Raw genomic sequence first — 15,635 nt, forward strand, 5'->3', positions numbered from 1 at the left:
TGATGGTAGGAATAGGCATTTCAATGCTTGTGCTATTTTCTTATAGCCACTTCCCATTTTGTGAAGCTCAACAACCTTGTGCCGCACTTCACAGCTATATTCTTTGGTCTTACCCATTGTTATGAATGACTAAGGGAATTTGGCCTCCGTGTTACCGTCATATTTATACCCCTGTGAAACAGGAAGTCATGGTTGAACAATTTCCTGTTCTTCGTCACCCAGGTGTACTTAAATATTTATATTTAAATACTTATATTTTTCTTATATGAATTCATAGAGGTGCCACTAATTGGTGCACACCTATATATAGCAAAGATTTGTTTTTTTAAAATTTTCTTTATAAACCTGTGTTGTGTTTGCAATTGTTTGAAATTCATGAGAGCAGAGTATTTTTGCAATTTTTTGAACAAACGATCAAAAGGTTAAACAATAAAGACCACTTTCACAGTCTTCTTTGCTCATATTTACCAAGGGTGCAAATGATAGCGGAGGGCACTGTAGATTGTATACACAATGTGAGTTATGTGCAATGTGGCTTTTATTGTAAAATGGCCAATAACTGTGTAGAAAAAGGTAGCTGTACATCAGTGATGCACTGTTATCAACAAATATTAATCTCCATAAAATCCTCCTAAACTCCATATATTTTAAAATCACACAAAATTGACCTACTTTGAGTGATTTTAATGTGTCACACATTGACCAATTTTCCGTTGATCTGCTTGTCTAGATGTTATGCAATTACTGAACGGCGAGCTCACTGCCCCATTTATCACATCTCAGTGCATCAAGCACTAAAAGAGGGCCATGGGGCAAGAATTCCCAAAAAAGTCTGTTGCACGTTCGTTTTTCAAAATCACAAAAAATGAAAATCACATTGAAGCCACACCATGGTAGTGTATCACTTGAATGCACACTAACATTACAAATAAATAAGTATTCTGATTTATTTTGGTTTCATTGTTTATATCACAAAAATCTACAGTTTTAACCGGGTGTAACTTTTTAAATCCACTGTACTTCCAGTGCATATATTCGCTTCAAAATTTGCACACATAATATCTTTCAACTTGGTACTTACAAATATGAACATTCAAGTATTCATAAGCATGAAAAGTCCACAAAGTCCAGCCGGGTCCATAAATATTGGACATTTACGATTTTATGGTTATTTTTGCTGTCTACCACAATATATTGGAGTTGATATTAAATAATGTATATGAGTTTAAAGTGCAGACTTTCAGCTTTAATTTAAGGGTATTTACAGAGGTGGGTAGAGTAGCCAAAATTTTGCTCACATACAAGTAAAACTAGTTCTAAAAATAATTACTCAAGTAACAGTAATTTAATAATGTTAATAATTACTTGAGTAGGAGTAATAAAGTATTAAATGAGAAGACTACTCAAGTAGCAAATTACTAGTTACTTAAGATCTGATTTAAAATGAAGGGAAAATTCTGAATCTCAGACTACTTGGAGAACTGTAAGTCACACGTCTCCTTGAAAGTCTCTTCTGTTTATATGATATAAAACCTGGGTTCAACATGAAGCAGCATATCCCAGTCCTGTGATGGGTACAATAACACATAACCTGTCATTTTCAACACATAATCTCAAACAAACACAAATATTTTCCCTAACAGTTGACTGTGTTTTTTTTTATCAACACTTAAATAGAACTTTTTTAACAGCATGAAGTTGGTGTTACACACTATGCCAAAATTGAAAGAAAATCCAGAAATGATGAAGAAGGTGATTGAAATCAGTCTGGGAAGGGTTACAAAGCTATTTCAAAGGCTCTGAGACTCCAAAGGACCACAGTGATAGCCATTATCTCCAACTGTGTGATGTGATGGTGTGGGGATGCTTTGCTGCTTCAGGGCCTGGGCAACCTGAAATAATTGAGAGAAACATGAATTCTCCTCTCTACCAGAAAATCCTAAAGGAGAATGTCAGGTCTCCAGTCCATATGTTGAGTGGAACTCAAGCACAACTGGATTATGCAGCAAGACAATGATCCAAAGCATAGGAGTAAGTCCTAGTCCTAGAAGTTAGTGAAAGACTGAGCTCTAGTTAGTGGAAACGTTTGGTTGGTGTTATTGCTGCTTAAGGTGGCACAACCAGATTTTAAGTTTAGGGGAGCAATTAGCTTTTCATATGGGTGATGGGTCTTCGCTAAGTTTTTTTTTTTTTGCTTCAATAAAAAAAATTAATAATAAAAAAAACTGTGTTTACTGTGTTTACTCAAGTTGCCTTTGTTTTATATTGTATTTCATTTAAAGGTCTAAAACTATTTAGTATGAGTGTTACGCCACGGCCAGCAGATGGCACTGCGGCACGGCTTCTGACTGGTCACGTGACTCTCTTGTTTTCATTTGCTTCCTGCTTGGACATTGATTTAAGTCTGATCATGTCTCTGATTTGCCCCAGGTGTCCATGTTTTGGTTTGATTATGTTGACTATTTAAAACCCTCCGTGACTGCGCATTTCGTGTAGTATTATTTGGTTTACATTTGTCATGTCGAGGAAGTATGACGGTATGTGCTAACGTGTAGCATGCTAGCGGTCGTAGCATGCTAGATGTCCTGAGTTTAAGTATAGTTAGTAGAGACCGCGCTCCCTATGTTTTGTTTGCTAATTAATCAAGACTTTGACCTGCACCTGCATCCGCCTCCAGTCCCGATACGTTTCGTAACAATGAGATATACACGAAAACAGAAAAAATCAGAATGGGGGAAAATACTTTTTCACAGCACTGTAAATACAATACATGTCTGCCACATATCAATACAGTCATTTATTTAAAATCTACCATGTTTGTACAGCAGTATTTGGTGTCATAAGACAATAATTATTCAGATCTTATTAAGTTATTATTAATTAATGGTTATCTCTTTCTTTCGAATATAGAATTTAGTTATAAATATAAGTACATAGTAAATAATGTGGAAAACGACAGGTATACTGCAATGCTTGATGCAAAGGACTATGCTCATAAGGGTTAGTAATCCCAAACTGCTTCATACATGCATACTTGATGAAAAAGAGTTCAGGTCTCTTCTCTCAGTGCATTTTGTTTCTTAAGTAGGTTTTGGTTACTTCAGACCAACGCGCAATGTGATCATGGTTATATGTATGCTACCAGTGTAACAGGAGACATCTGTTTTGTCTATTATGATGCCACCTTAAAAAAAGACTGGTAACCTACTTATGAGGAAAAACAGTAGTAGCATTTTATTCATGTAACATAATTGTAGGCCCCTATTAATGTTATTTAAGGAACTTACCAGAAAATTAAAACATAGACAGTAAGAGATGGGAAATCCATTTCAATAGGTATTTTACAAAAGTCAGTGGTGTGTTAAGTATTATACACCATGACTAACCATAATACTGCAGTATCCCTAGAGCACCGTAACCCCGGTAGAGTCTCTCTCTCTCTCTCTCTCTCTCTCTCTCTCTCTCTCTCTCTCTCTCTCTCTCATTTTATTTTAAATAATAATTTCCAATATAGAAACAAATGTATGCTTAGTAATGCATTTTGTGTTGTTTTGGCTATTTGAAGTATACTTGATTGCAATGGTTTCAAATGGCACTAATTTGTTTCAGTGTATTGCATTGTTAAGCAAATGTCCATACTCTTACTGTCTACACACTATAAAGATCAGACGATCGATCTTATATGATTCCTAATTATTATGGAGGAACTTATCTATAAATTAATGAATGCATTGTATTTTCAGTACATGTTCTACATTTGACAAATAGTTGGTAATTACCATATACAAAAAATTCTTATTATTTATGATAGTTTTAAAGTAAAAATACACCAGTTATTATATATATATTAGAGATGCACCGAAATGAAATTATTCAGCCAATACCAATAACCGATTATTCAGTGATACTAGCCAATACCGATAACCAATTATTCAGAGTGATATTGGCTTCTCGGTGATATTTTATGCTTTCTTTTAAATTAATAATAATTAATTCCACAATTCTGGAAGAAATGCAAATAAAAACTTTATTCTTTCCATTTCAACAAGCTGTTTCACAGTAACTGGTCTCATAAACAGAAAACACATCGCCGCCGAAGCTCCCGCTTCACTGCTGCAGCGTCCAGTGTAAAATTTTAGCAGTGCAGAGCTTACAGAGATTACATTCCACACAAGAGACATCTTTTTTACACACAGCACGAAATTGATGTTTTCCCACCCTCTTTTGATTGACAGGATATAATTGGCCCTGATCACTGGATGTTTTTAACTATCAACCAACAGTGTGAAAAATTGCCTTAAATCGGGATTGACCGATACATTGGTGCATCTCTAATTATTATTATTATTATTATTATTATTATTATTATTATTATTACCAGGGCATACTGGTAAACATATTGATTCATAAATAATTAATTACTGTTCTGTGAAATTATTGAACTATACAAATAATACAATACTTGTAGTGATTTCAACAGATTTCTCAGTTTAAGGATTATTGTCCTGTAAGCAAGTCCACTTACCGTTTACATGAATGGATATCCTCTTCTCTCCCAAACAGCTTGTAGGAGGTGGGAAGTAGTTTACCACAGTACACATGTAAATGCCTGTATTGTTCATATGAATATTTAAGAGCTGAAATGATATTTCCTTAGTTTCTGGAATCCATACAAATCTGATGTCATTACAGAATCGTTTAGTCCAGGATTTATTGAGATAGACGTATTCACAAAGCAAATGGTTTCTTTTCAAATATGCTGTTAAATGGTCACTTCTGTTTGTGCTGTAAAGACAGTTGATGGTAGTTGGCATTCCCTGATGGATTGTCTCTGTCTGACTGAATTCAATGCACTTCTCTGTTTTCATTGCTGAAAAAATCAGAAAAAGCACTGTAATTTTTCTCCACAAGCGAAAACAACAGCTGTATAAATTATACTATATCATGTTGGTTTACTGTGGCTCAGGCATGGTAGTAATCTTTTTTCCAACCCCAATCCCAAAAAAGTTGGGACAGTATGGAAAATGCAAAACAAACCGACAAAATTAATCATTTGAAAATTCAATTCAACCTGTACTGTATATATTGAAAACACAAAGTTTTACTTTGTGAATTTAATTTATTTTTTGAAAATATACACTCATTTCAAATCTGATGACTGCAGCACACTCCAAAAAAGTTGGGACAGTAAACTTTTTACCACTGTGTAACACAACCTTTTTTTTTTTTTTTTTTAAATAACACTTAAGCGTTTGGGTACTGAAGACTCCAGTTGGGTAAGTTTAGCAAGCAGAATTTACCACCATTCATCCATTATGCATTTCTTCAGCTACTTCTGCAACTGTACAGGGCCTTTTGTGCTTCATAATGCGCCACACATTCTCAGTCAGGTCAAGACTGCAGGCAGGCCGTGCTAGCACCCGCACTCTCTGTTTACGCAACCATGCACTTGTAATCTGGGCAGAATGTGGTTTGGGTTTGTCCTGCTCTGTATGGCAGCATATGTTGCTCCAAAATGTGTACATATCTTTCTGCATTAATGGTGCTCTCTCAAATGTGCAGGTTACCCATGCCATGGGCACTGACACACCCCCATTCCATGACAGATGCTGGCTTTTGGACCTGACGCTGATAACAGCTTGGATGGTCCTTTTGGCCCGGAGAACACAACGGCTGTTTTGTCCAAAAACTATTTTAAAATGTTGACTTGTCGGACCACAAAACACAATTCCACTGTGCTACTGTCCATCTCAGATGAGACTGAGCTCAGAGAAGTTGGTGGCGCTTCTGGACAGTGTTGTTGTGTGGCTTCTGCTTTGCATCGTAAAGCCTCGCATCTGTGGCTGCAGCGACAAATGGAGTTGATAGACAAAGCCAATGGACAATGGAGTATTCCCGAGCCTGAGCCAATATCCATTACAGACTCGGTTTTTAACCATTTTTTAAGACAGTGACATCTGAGGGATCTGAGATCACGCACATTCAGAAGTGGCTTTCAGCCTTGCCCTTTATGCACCAAGATTTGACTGGATTCCTTGAATCTTTTAATTATAAAGTGCATTGTAGAAGATGAAATGCCCAAAATCCTACCGATTTGTCTTTGGAATGTTGTTCTCAAAGTGTTGGATTATTCGCTGATGCATCTGTTGGCAGATTGGCGAGTCTCAACCCATCCTACCTCTTGAAGGACTAGGCCTGTTTTGGAGGTGCCTTATATACTATGATTAGATGATTGCCTCATCTGTTTAACATCACCTTCTTATTTCAACTTGTCACATAACTATTAGTTCTAAATTGCCCCGTCCCTACTTTTTTGGAATGTGTTCCATGCATCAATTTCAAAATAAACATTTATCTTCAAAAAACTATACAATTAGGTAAAACATAAAAATACCTTGTCTTTTTATTTTGTTGAAATTTTGTTGAAAAGTACTCAATAGTACTTGCACTTTTACTATGTCAAAGTACATTTACAAATCGCTCCCCTTTGTTTCTATTAGCATTTTCCATACTGTCCCAACTATATCAGATTTCTGTTTCGGAGATATAAAACAGTAACTGATATAATGTTCAATATGCTGATTTTTCTCTTAATGAGCAGAACACAAAAATATATTAACTGAAAGAAAACACAGTAGCATCCACACAGGGCAGATAAAATGGCTCATTACTGAAGCCTATTCATGATCTAGAAACTGTTTTGTAGCTAAAAAAAAAAAAAAATCAGAATCATAAGATAATAAGTCAATCATGTTTAACATAAATGATGAGTCAGGTGATATTGAAATTGCATACTTATTACAAATTCAGACAGCTGGGTATTAACACACAACTGCAACATCATAAAGCCTAATTTGATACTTAATGATATATAAAACATGAAATATATTGTAGACTGATACAGTAACATCTTTCTCACCATTGTAGACGATGCAGCATGTATGGACCCATTCCTCTAGTGATCATTCTGCCTCATGCAGTCTGAAATAATGCAGGACTATGAGCTCTGGGGCAGGTTTGTGGCTACAGTTTCCTTTTTGCAAAAAGCAAGTCAGCAACAGTTTATTTACGGTTATAGTAAATGCATAGTGGACCCTTCAGAGTGGCTCCGCTTTTGGTGAAAGCTCTGCAATATTTTTTTACTTCAGCGCCCAAGATATAATAACCATGTTTTACTCTAAATTATATTCTTATTCTGGATCATAATATAAAACCACATGTGAGGATAAAATACAACTTAAAATACATCTAATTTTAACATAACATTTTTCAGATCATGTTTATTTTTACTTGTGTATACTCATCAAGGTTTACATTTTTATAGTTTATGATCAGCTTCCATCTAGCAGGGGTCTAGCTTCACACCACAAGAGATGATACTTAAGATAAGAATGATAAAAGGAATGTGTTTAGTGACAACCTTTCACTCTTCATGTGCAGAGGTGGACTTGAAAGGTATTGTTTATAAGAACATAGGAAGTGGGCAACAGCAAAGATGTACCATACATCCGTATAGTGGAACATGACTTAAGACCAAATCACACTTTCCATATATACTCAGCAGAAAAAGAAACATTCTCTCACATTCAACATTCAACTGCTTTTATTTGGAGCAATTTTTTTAAATATCATTATCAATATCAATATTAAAATTAACAGTGGTCAATGTCAAAAGTAACAGTCAGAATGTGGTGTGACTACCAGCTGCTTTAAGTACTACAGTGAATCTCATCCTCATGGACTGCACCAGATTTGTCAGTTTCTCAACTGTTTTCAGCAAACTATTTTAAAGGTCAACTTTTCCTGCAAATATTAATACAGGTTCTTTACATTTGATTAACTTAAAACTAAATATTTGAATTAATTAACTCATAAGGACTCATTTCCCAGGTCAAAAATTATCATTAGCAGGGATGTGCAGAAAGTTCCTCAGGAGCAATGGGCTCAAATGTAAAAATAAATAAATAAAATAGAAAGAAACAAATAAAATAAAAAGGGCTATATCACCAAAGAGCTAATTTTACTACTTTAATTACATTAACTACTTTACCAACTTTAACTACATATTCTTATCACCCTGGTAGACACTGTAAACTAAATATGAGAATGACACTACTAATATGACCTGGTATGGTATATTTTGAATATGGTATTTTATTTTTACATGTATAAAAATAATTATAACAAAACGGCAACTTTTAGTGGAGAGATGAACCCAAAGAATCTTTAAAAGAAAAAAAACAAAAAACAACTACAGTATTACCATCTACAAATGCAGTGACACACCCACTGTATGTCACTTGCTGTAAAAGTCATTAAAACTATTCATTTCACTATTAAATTTATATTTGGCAGCAGCACTTTATTCCCATAAAACTGCAGCATTGCTTGCTGAACCAGCTTTTTAATGTCAAATCATGTCATATTTGCCTTCTAAATTTTATTTTAAAAAGATTGTCATATCACAATAAAAAGTGACAACATTTCCAATCCTGCACTGCGGCCTAAAACATGGCTGCCATGGACCGCAATTCCCAGAAAACTCATTCATTCCAAAACACCAATCTCACACACAATCACACCACAATTTAAAAGGACTTTTGAGGATTTCACTCTTTGCAAAGTATTGAGTGTTATCAATGTACCAAGCGTTTGTACCCTGTTCCTCATTTTGTTTCATGTTCATTGATCTTGCTTCTTGTTCCTTGTTCTCGATTCTTGCCTTGCCTAGTTCATGCCTGTTTACAGATTGCCTGACCCATTGCCTGTTTCTTGAACACGCTATTGTTTCATGATTTGGATTTGTCTGCCTGCCTCTCTTTATTAAAAGCTCTTATCTGCACATGCATCTATCCTAACCTTCATTACGTGGAATACGTGACAGAATATTTCGCGTCAACAAGGAAGCAGCAGGAGAGCAAGGAGAGTGTCACGCCAGAGTACATGGAGATGTCTGGCCACCCTTCATGTCAGTCCAGTTTCCCCAGTGGACTGACATAGACCTCCCGGAACCGAATTATGGATTGTGTGACTACCGAGGCAGCTTCAATGTCTCACCTGTAATAACTTTGGATACCCGGATCATATTTCTGCTCTCATGAATGTTTCAAGGGCAGCTGCGTGCCTGTCTAAGGTCGAACAGACAGCCTCCAAAGCTAAGTTTCTGTCTGAGGTCGAAGAGACGACCCCTCAAGCCAAGTTTCTGTCCGGGGTCGAAGAGACGACCTCTCAAGCCAAGTTTCTGTCCGGGGTCGAAGAGACGACCTCTCAAGCCAAGTTTCTGTCCGGGGTCGAAGAGACGACCTCTCAAGCCAAGTTTCTGTCCGGGGTCGAAGAGATGACCTCTCAAGCCAAGTTTCTGTCTGGGGTCGAAGAGACGACCTCTCAAGCCAAGTTTCTGTCCGAGGTCGAAGAGAAGGCCTCCCAAGACAAGTTTCTGTCTGGGGTCGAAGAGACGACCTCTCAAGCCAAGTTTCTGTCCGAGGTCGAAGAGAAGGCCTCCCAAGACAAGTTCCTGTCCGAGGTCGACGAGGCGACCTCCCATGCTAAGTTCCAAATAAAGGTCGAGGCGAAATTCCACGCCAAGTTCCAGTCTGAGTTCGACGATGTGACCTTCCACGCCAAGTTCCAGTCCAAGGTCGCTGACACGCTGGAGTTTGTTGGCACAAACAACCAAGTTCTCCTCATGCCTGAAACCGAACTCACAACCAACCAGGTTCTGCTCATGCCTGAAACCGACGTCACGACCAACCAGGTTCTGCTCACGTTTGAAGCCGACATCACGTCCAACCAGGTTCTGCTCATGCCTGAAGCCGACGTCATGACCAACCAGGTTCTGCTCACTCCTGAAGCCGACGTCACAAACAACCAAGTTCTGATCATGCCCGAGTCTGCTGAAACGGACAACCAAGTTCTGATCATGCCCAAGTCTGCTGACATGGACAACCAAGTTCTGATCACTCCCGAGTCTGCTGACATGGACAACCAGGTTCTGCTCACGCCTGAAGCCGACGTCACGGCCAACCAGATTCTGCTCAGGCCTGAAACCAATGTCATGACCAACCAAGATTTGCTCACCCCGAGTCTGCTGACACAGGCAAGAAATTTCTGATCACACCTGAGTCTGCCAACATGGACAACCAAGTTCTGATCACGCCCGAGTCTGCTGACTCAGACAACCAAGTCCTGAACATGCTTGAGTCTGCTGACAAGAACAACCAAGATCTGATCACGCCCAAGTCTGCTGACATGGACAACCAAGTTCTGCTCATGCTCGAGATTGACAAGACGGCCAACCAAGCTCTGCGTACACCTGAGTCTGGTGACACAGATAACCAAGTTCAGCTGGCGGTGAAGAACGACACTCTGAGGACGATGCTCCGCCTCCCTGCTCCACTGAGGATGTCGCTCCGCCTCCCTGCTCCGCTGAGGACACCGCTCCACACCAAGTCAAGCCCCCGTCTACAGTTGACGACACAACTGCCCAAGTCTGGGTCTCGCATAGTGACCCCGGCGAACCAGCCCCATCCCCCTGTCTGCTCCTCGGCTCCTTGAGGAACCTGCTTGTTGTTGGACATTGTCTGCATTTTGCCCAGGACCGCGGGGGGAGGGAGTGTATTTTGGTGCTTCGGGAGATGGGGGGGGGGGGGGGTAATATCATATCACAGCAAACATGTGACTACATTTCCCATCCTGCACTGCGGCCTACAAACATGGCCGCCATAGACCGTAATTCCCAGAAAACTCATTCATTTTAATCACGCACACCTGCATGCAATCTCACACACAATCACACCACAGTTTAAAAGGACTTTTGAGGTGTTCACTCTTTGCGAAGTATTGAGTGTTATCACCGTACCAAGAATTTGTACCCGTTCCTCGTTTTGTTTCATGTTCACTGATCTTGCTTCTTGTTCCTTGTTCTCGATTCTTGCCTTGCCTAGTTCATGCTTGTTTACAGATTGCCTGACCCGTTGCTTGTTTCTTGACTACGCTATTCTCTCATGATTTGGATTTGTCTGCCTCTCTTTATTAAAAGCTGTTATCTGCACTTGCATCTATCCTAACCTTCATTACGTGGAAAACGTGACAAAGATAAGCTGAGATTTTAATGATCTTATATCACAATTTTTTCATATCACTTAGGCTACAGGACTAAATTTACCATATTAGTTAACAAGGGGCAAGTTACTATATGTATATAGTAGAACAATATCCCAATCTTGAAAAGTTCATTATTATTCTGTGCTGCGACTCTGCAGCTCATGCTGAATGGAGCAGAAGCTTTCAGTTTAAAAAAAAATATTTATATAAAAAAGCAAAACGACAGTGGAGGCGGTGCTGTGGGGGGCAAGGGTAATCGGTGTATGGCCAAACAGAACACCGTGTAACACTGGCTATCATTATTTGTACACATATGATGCCTTTTTTTTTTTGCAACTATCTGTCTCATATTAGCTCACCTTTTTTCACCCATGTTGATAAGGAAGCTGTCCCTTTTGCTGCCTCCTCCTTCAGTTTTTCTTTAATTTCTTTAAGACATTGTGGCTTTACTGGCTATATAACATACATATAATATAACAAGGTTACTTGTATGTTTGGAAATGCAACAAACTTGATTAGCTAGTATTTACCAACACATCCATGTCTCTGATGGAGCAGTATCTTGTTCTTAATGGTGTCCTTTTGCTTGCTCATGTAAAAGAAAACCCAGTTCCTCTCTCTTCTTGATTAACCCATCACACTGTACAGTTTCATTATTGTTTACTATTTGTCTTTCCAAGCACTCTATGTCTCTTTGCAAGACCGTCAGTGTTACCCTCACCATAGCCGATGAGTGGAATGTATAATTTTGACAAAACATTTTTCTATTGACTTTGCCCACATCCCAACATTGACTAAGGTTTCAAAAGAACACTTCTTCAGTTTCCAGCTATTCCAGAACAATTTGAAATTTTCACAAAAGACACTGTCCTGTAGTAAATTGCCATTAAAAATCCAATAGTAGTTTGATTTTGATGTTCTTTTTGTGTTGACATCCAATTTTACCATATGATGGTCTGATAAAAATGAATAAAAATATTCATCACCTTACTGTTCCATGTCTTTTCCAAATAAAACCAATATTTTCTCTCACCACTAACTGTATTATGAACCATTTTTAGCCATGTATACTGTTTTACTCCTTTATTTCTTGTTCTCCATCTCTCATTTGGAGATTATTGATAATTTTTGATACAATTGACCTTTTATAAGGTTCTTCCCCTTATCTATCAACAGAGAGTCTATTGTACAGTTCCAATCTCCCCAAAGTATAACACACAGACTATTATCACACAGACTTCTACCGCTTACTCCTTTTCAGGGTCACGGGGAAACCTGGAGCCTATCCCAGGAAGCATCGGGCACAAGACGGGGTACACCCTGGACAGGGTGCCAGTCCATCGCAGGGCACACAATCACACACATTCACACACCAATTCATACACTACGGACACTTTAGACACGCCAATCAGCCTACCATGCATGTCTTTGGGAGGAAACCGGAGTACCCGGAGGAAACCCCCGCAGCACGGGGAGAACATGGAAATACAGTTCCTTCATGCTCAATTTGTGTTACTAATAATATTCATTTAACAATTTCTTTTACCTTTAAGATATTAATGTTCAGATTTTCAGAAAATAAACTGGCTACCCCACACTATTTCTTGTCCCATGACTCATTACAAGATTTCCTTTCCACCACAATTCCCTTTCAACTTTGTTATTATTATTATCAATGTATATCTCCTGTAAAAAGAAAACAATAACCATATTAATTCTTAAAAACTTTGAAATTATTGCTAATTTATTCCTGTCCCTAACCCAAATGATATTGATCATATAATGTATATGTGATTAATAATGACTCATTATCATGAGTCTTTAACACATAAGATAACAACACAAATAGGTTTAGTGGCAACTTTTCACTCTTTACACGCGGGGGTAGACTTGCAATGTAAAGTTCATGAGAACACAGGAAGTCTGTGGCAGAAAAACAGACCCTTCATACTGTCTTTATTTAATTTGATCACACTCAACCACAACTTGTTCCAGGGAGAAGAAAACAGTTTTAACCACAGATACTTTATGTGACATGTAGGGGCTATTCTAAAGGATGATGGTAATTCAAGGTGGTTTGAAAATGGATTGACATTGTCAAAGGAATATTGAATCATTGACTTAACTTGCTTTAATAAAAGAACAACCAGACCATCTGGCCTGAGTGTAGCTGTGGATGCAGTCTGCATTTCTTGTCCTTTTGGAAATTTGGTCCTAGAGCTGTTTGTTGTAATCAGACATGTACCACTTCAGAGGTCCACTGACTCATCCTCATCCACTCCTGTCTACCAGAGCTTCAACTGGATTGGCAGGGGTAACAGTCAATGATGAGTATTGTGGTGAAACCTTGGGATACTGGCAGACATGTGATAAGGGTAATGACTATGTGGAATGAGGAACATTGTGGCAAGGGTAGTTTCACACTGCATTGTGGGCAGATGACAGGAGGCTCTAGATTGTGCACAACCAAGACATGCTTACGCATACTCTGTGATGTAATTGTTCAAGGAAGTCCACTATAATATTTTGTTTTCCACAGAGATGGTTCTATGTATTGCTGTGGTAACTTGAGTTTAGTAAATATAAGCTTAACCCAGTTAATAAGTAACAGCTGACTTTAGATTTCCAAACCTACATTAGACCGACAATAAGAAGCAAGCTCTTCAGTAAAAAACTAGATTCAGACCGAGAGTATATTCTAACATGTTCAGAGGCACTTTATTATAAAGTCGAGGAATAGAAACTTAAAATCACAAACCGAGCTCAGAATAGATAAACACTCAAAACACAAGCAGAGAAAACACAAAAAGACAGTATAACCAGGGTAAAGGGTAAGCTCAAGAATAAACAGAGAGCAGTTAGACACAACATACAAAATCAGCAGAACTACAGCGTTCATAATTTACACAGTCACAAGGTTGGCAAGACTTTGTGTTGCTGAACTTGATGGGTATATACAGTATACTGTGGCCTAGAAGTGGCTGGCAGAGATTGCAGTAGAATTTGGGGGATTGTGACTTCTGCTGGCAGCAAGGAGTAATATCTGGTGTTACACCAGAGTAATGGCATTTCTAACGTCATCAAAACCTCTTTGTTTGTAGCAGATACATTTGTTTCAGTTTGTGTTGTTGATTGAGTAAACCTGAGAAGGTGAGACAAGTTCAGATGTAACAATCCCATCACTGACGACGGCGTGCAGCTGAAAGGCAACAACTGAAATTAGTTTATAATATTACATAACAAATAGTGCAACTCATGCAGAACATTACTGAAAAGACAAATTGTTGTGTTTACTGTAATTATATACTGTGTATAAACACAAACTTACCGAGACATTGATAGTAAACTTCGAAGAACAAAGCAGTGCAAATCAATGAGGCAAAAAGGGTCCCAATAACTATAAACCGCACAACTGAACCTGTAAAGACAGTAAGAGGAACACTGTTTTCTGTACTTAATTCAGTACAAGCAAGTTGTAACAGTAAAATTCAGTTATTAAACTGATGAACAATTACTGAGAGACACATCTTTTCTGTGTAAAGGGCCTAGGTTTTGTTCATTTCAGTCTGAGTGAAGAGCATTGGTGATAACATCATTGTGCAATACTAAAATTAAAACCACACTTTTCGTAATGTTTGATAACTCAGTGATTCAGTGTATTGCCCCATTTGGTTTTATCCAGAAATGTAATTAAAGGCAAATAGCATTTTTATTCTCAACAGATGCACCCTGCACTCTGCTTTTAAATGGATTTTATACTTCTTGTATACAAGAGTTCTTCAACAGCAGGCTAAGAACATTAATAGTCATGTAGTAGCACAAAATTATATAACTTAATGTGAATATAAATTATTTAAGAATTGAATCTTTAAAAACCAAAATGACTCATTCGTTTTATTTATAACGAATACAATTCCAGCCAAATGATTCCCTCAAATAACTTATTTGTCACAAATAGGATACTTACTGTTTGCCTTTAAGCCAAACTTCACGTTAAAGAAGCTACTGCTGTCTGTTGCAAAAAATAAATAATATAATTTTGAAAGGTTTAACAAAATTATTAATTAAGTTAAATGTGAACAAAAACTTGTATTTCTTGGAGTTGCAGATAAGTTCTTCTTCACACTTGGGTTTTGTTTGATTGCCACTCTGTCTTGGCAGGTGGAGAGGAAATTTTGAAAAAGAAAAAAAAAAAAAAAGAATACTAATGCAACATGCTTATTTATTTGAGGTCTGCATCCCAGACTCAGAATGCTGGCTTTCCCACTATCAACCTATTTGGGCTCAGGTTGACTGAGCCCCTACCTAACCCAACAAGTTGAGTTATAAAAAAAAAAATGAACCAGCAATTTTAGTGTACATCTGATATGCTCATATTGCATGTGCACACAAGTTGAGACCTTTATCACAGAGTCGCATAGAAACAGTGACATAGTATTTGTCATAAAGTCACTTCCTCTACTTTTCTCTACTTGCTTTTGTACATACCCCTGTACTGTACTGTATGTCCACAGTATGAGATTTCTGTCCTT

The 15,635-nt window shown here is 37.8% G+C and overlaps 1 protein-coding gene and 1 long non-coding RNA gene across 3 annotated transcripts in view; both read right to left on the bottom strand.

Annotated features, from left to right (window-relative positions):
- Nucleotides 1–439: 439 nt before the first annotated feature.
- LOC124629044 (uncharacterized) lies at nt 440–7,037 on the bottom strand. Its single transcript, XR_006983886.2, has 3 exons — nt 6,920–7,037; nt 4,526–4,870; nt 440–1,892 (listed from the first exon to the last, which is right to left on the bottom strand). It is a non-coding gene; the product is annotated as an uncharacterized LOC124629044 (long non-coding RNA).
- A 6,758-nt stretch (nt 7,038–13,795) lies between these two features.
- LOC108276956 (uncharacterized) overlaps nt 13,796–15,635 on the bottom strand; it is a 45,539-nt gene continuing 43,699 nt past the window's right edge. For both annotated transcript variants that reach the window (XM_047161084.2, XM_017489135.3), the window contains exons 4-6: nt 15,071–15,115; nt 14,432–14,521; nt 13,796–14,302 (exon numbers count right to left, since the gene is read on the bottom strand). In XM_047161084.2, the coding sequence (XP_047017040.1) occupies nt 14,283–14,302; nt 14,432–14,521; nt 15,071–15,115 (155 nt within the window). In that variant the 3' untranslated portion in view covers nt 13,796–14,282. The remainder of the gene's footprint in view (nt 14,303–14,431; nt 14,522–15,070; nt 15,116–15,635) is intronic.

Source organism: Ictalurus punctatus, chromosome 16 (assembly GCF_001660625.3).
Source record: "Ictalurus punctatus breed USDA103 chromosome 16, Coco_2.0, whole genome shotgun sequence".
In the NCBI taxonomy this organism is placed as follows: domain Eukaryota; kingdom Metazoa; phylum Chordata; class Actinopteri; order Siluriformes; family Ictaluridae; genus Ictalurus; species Ictalurus punctatus.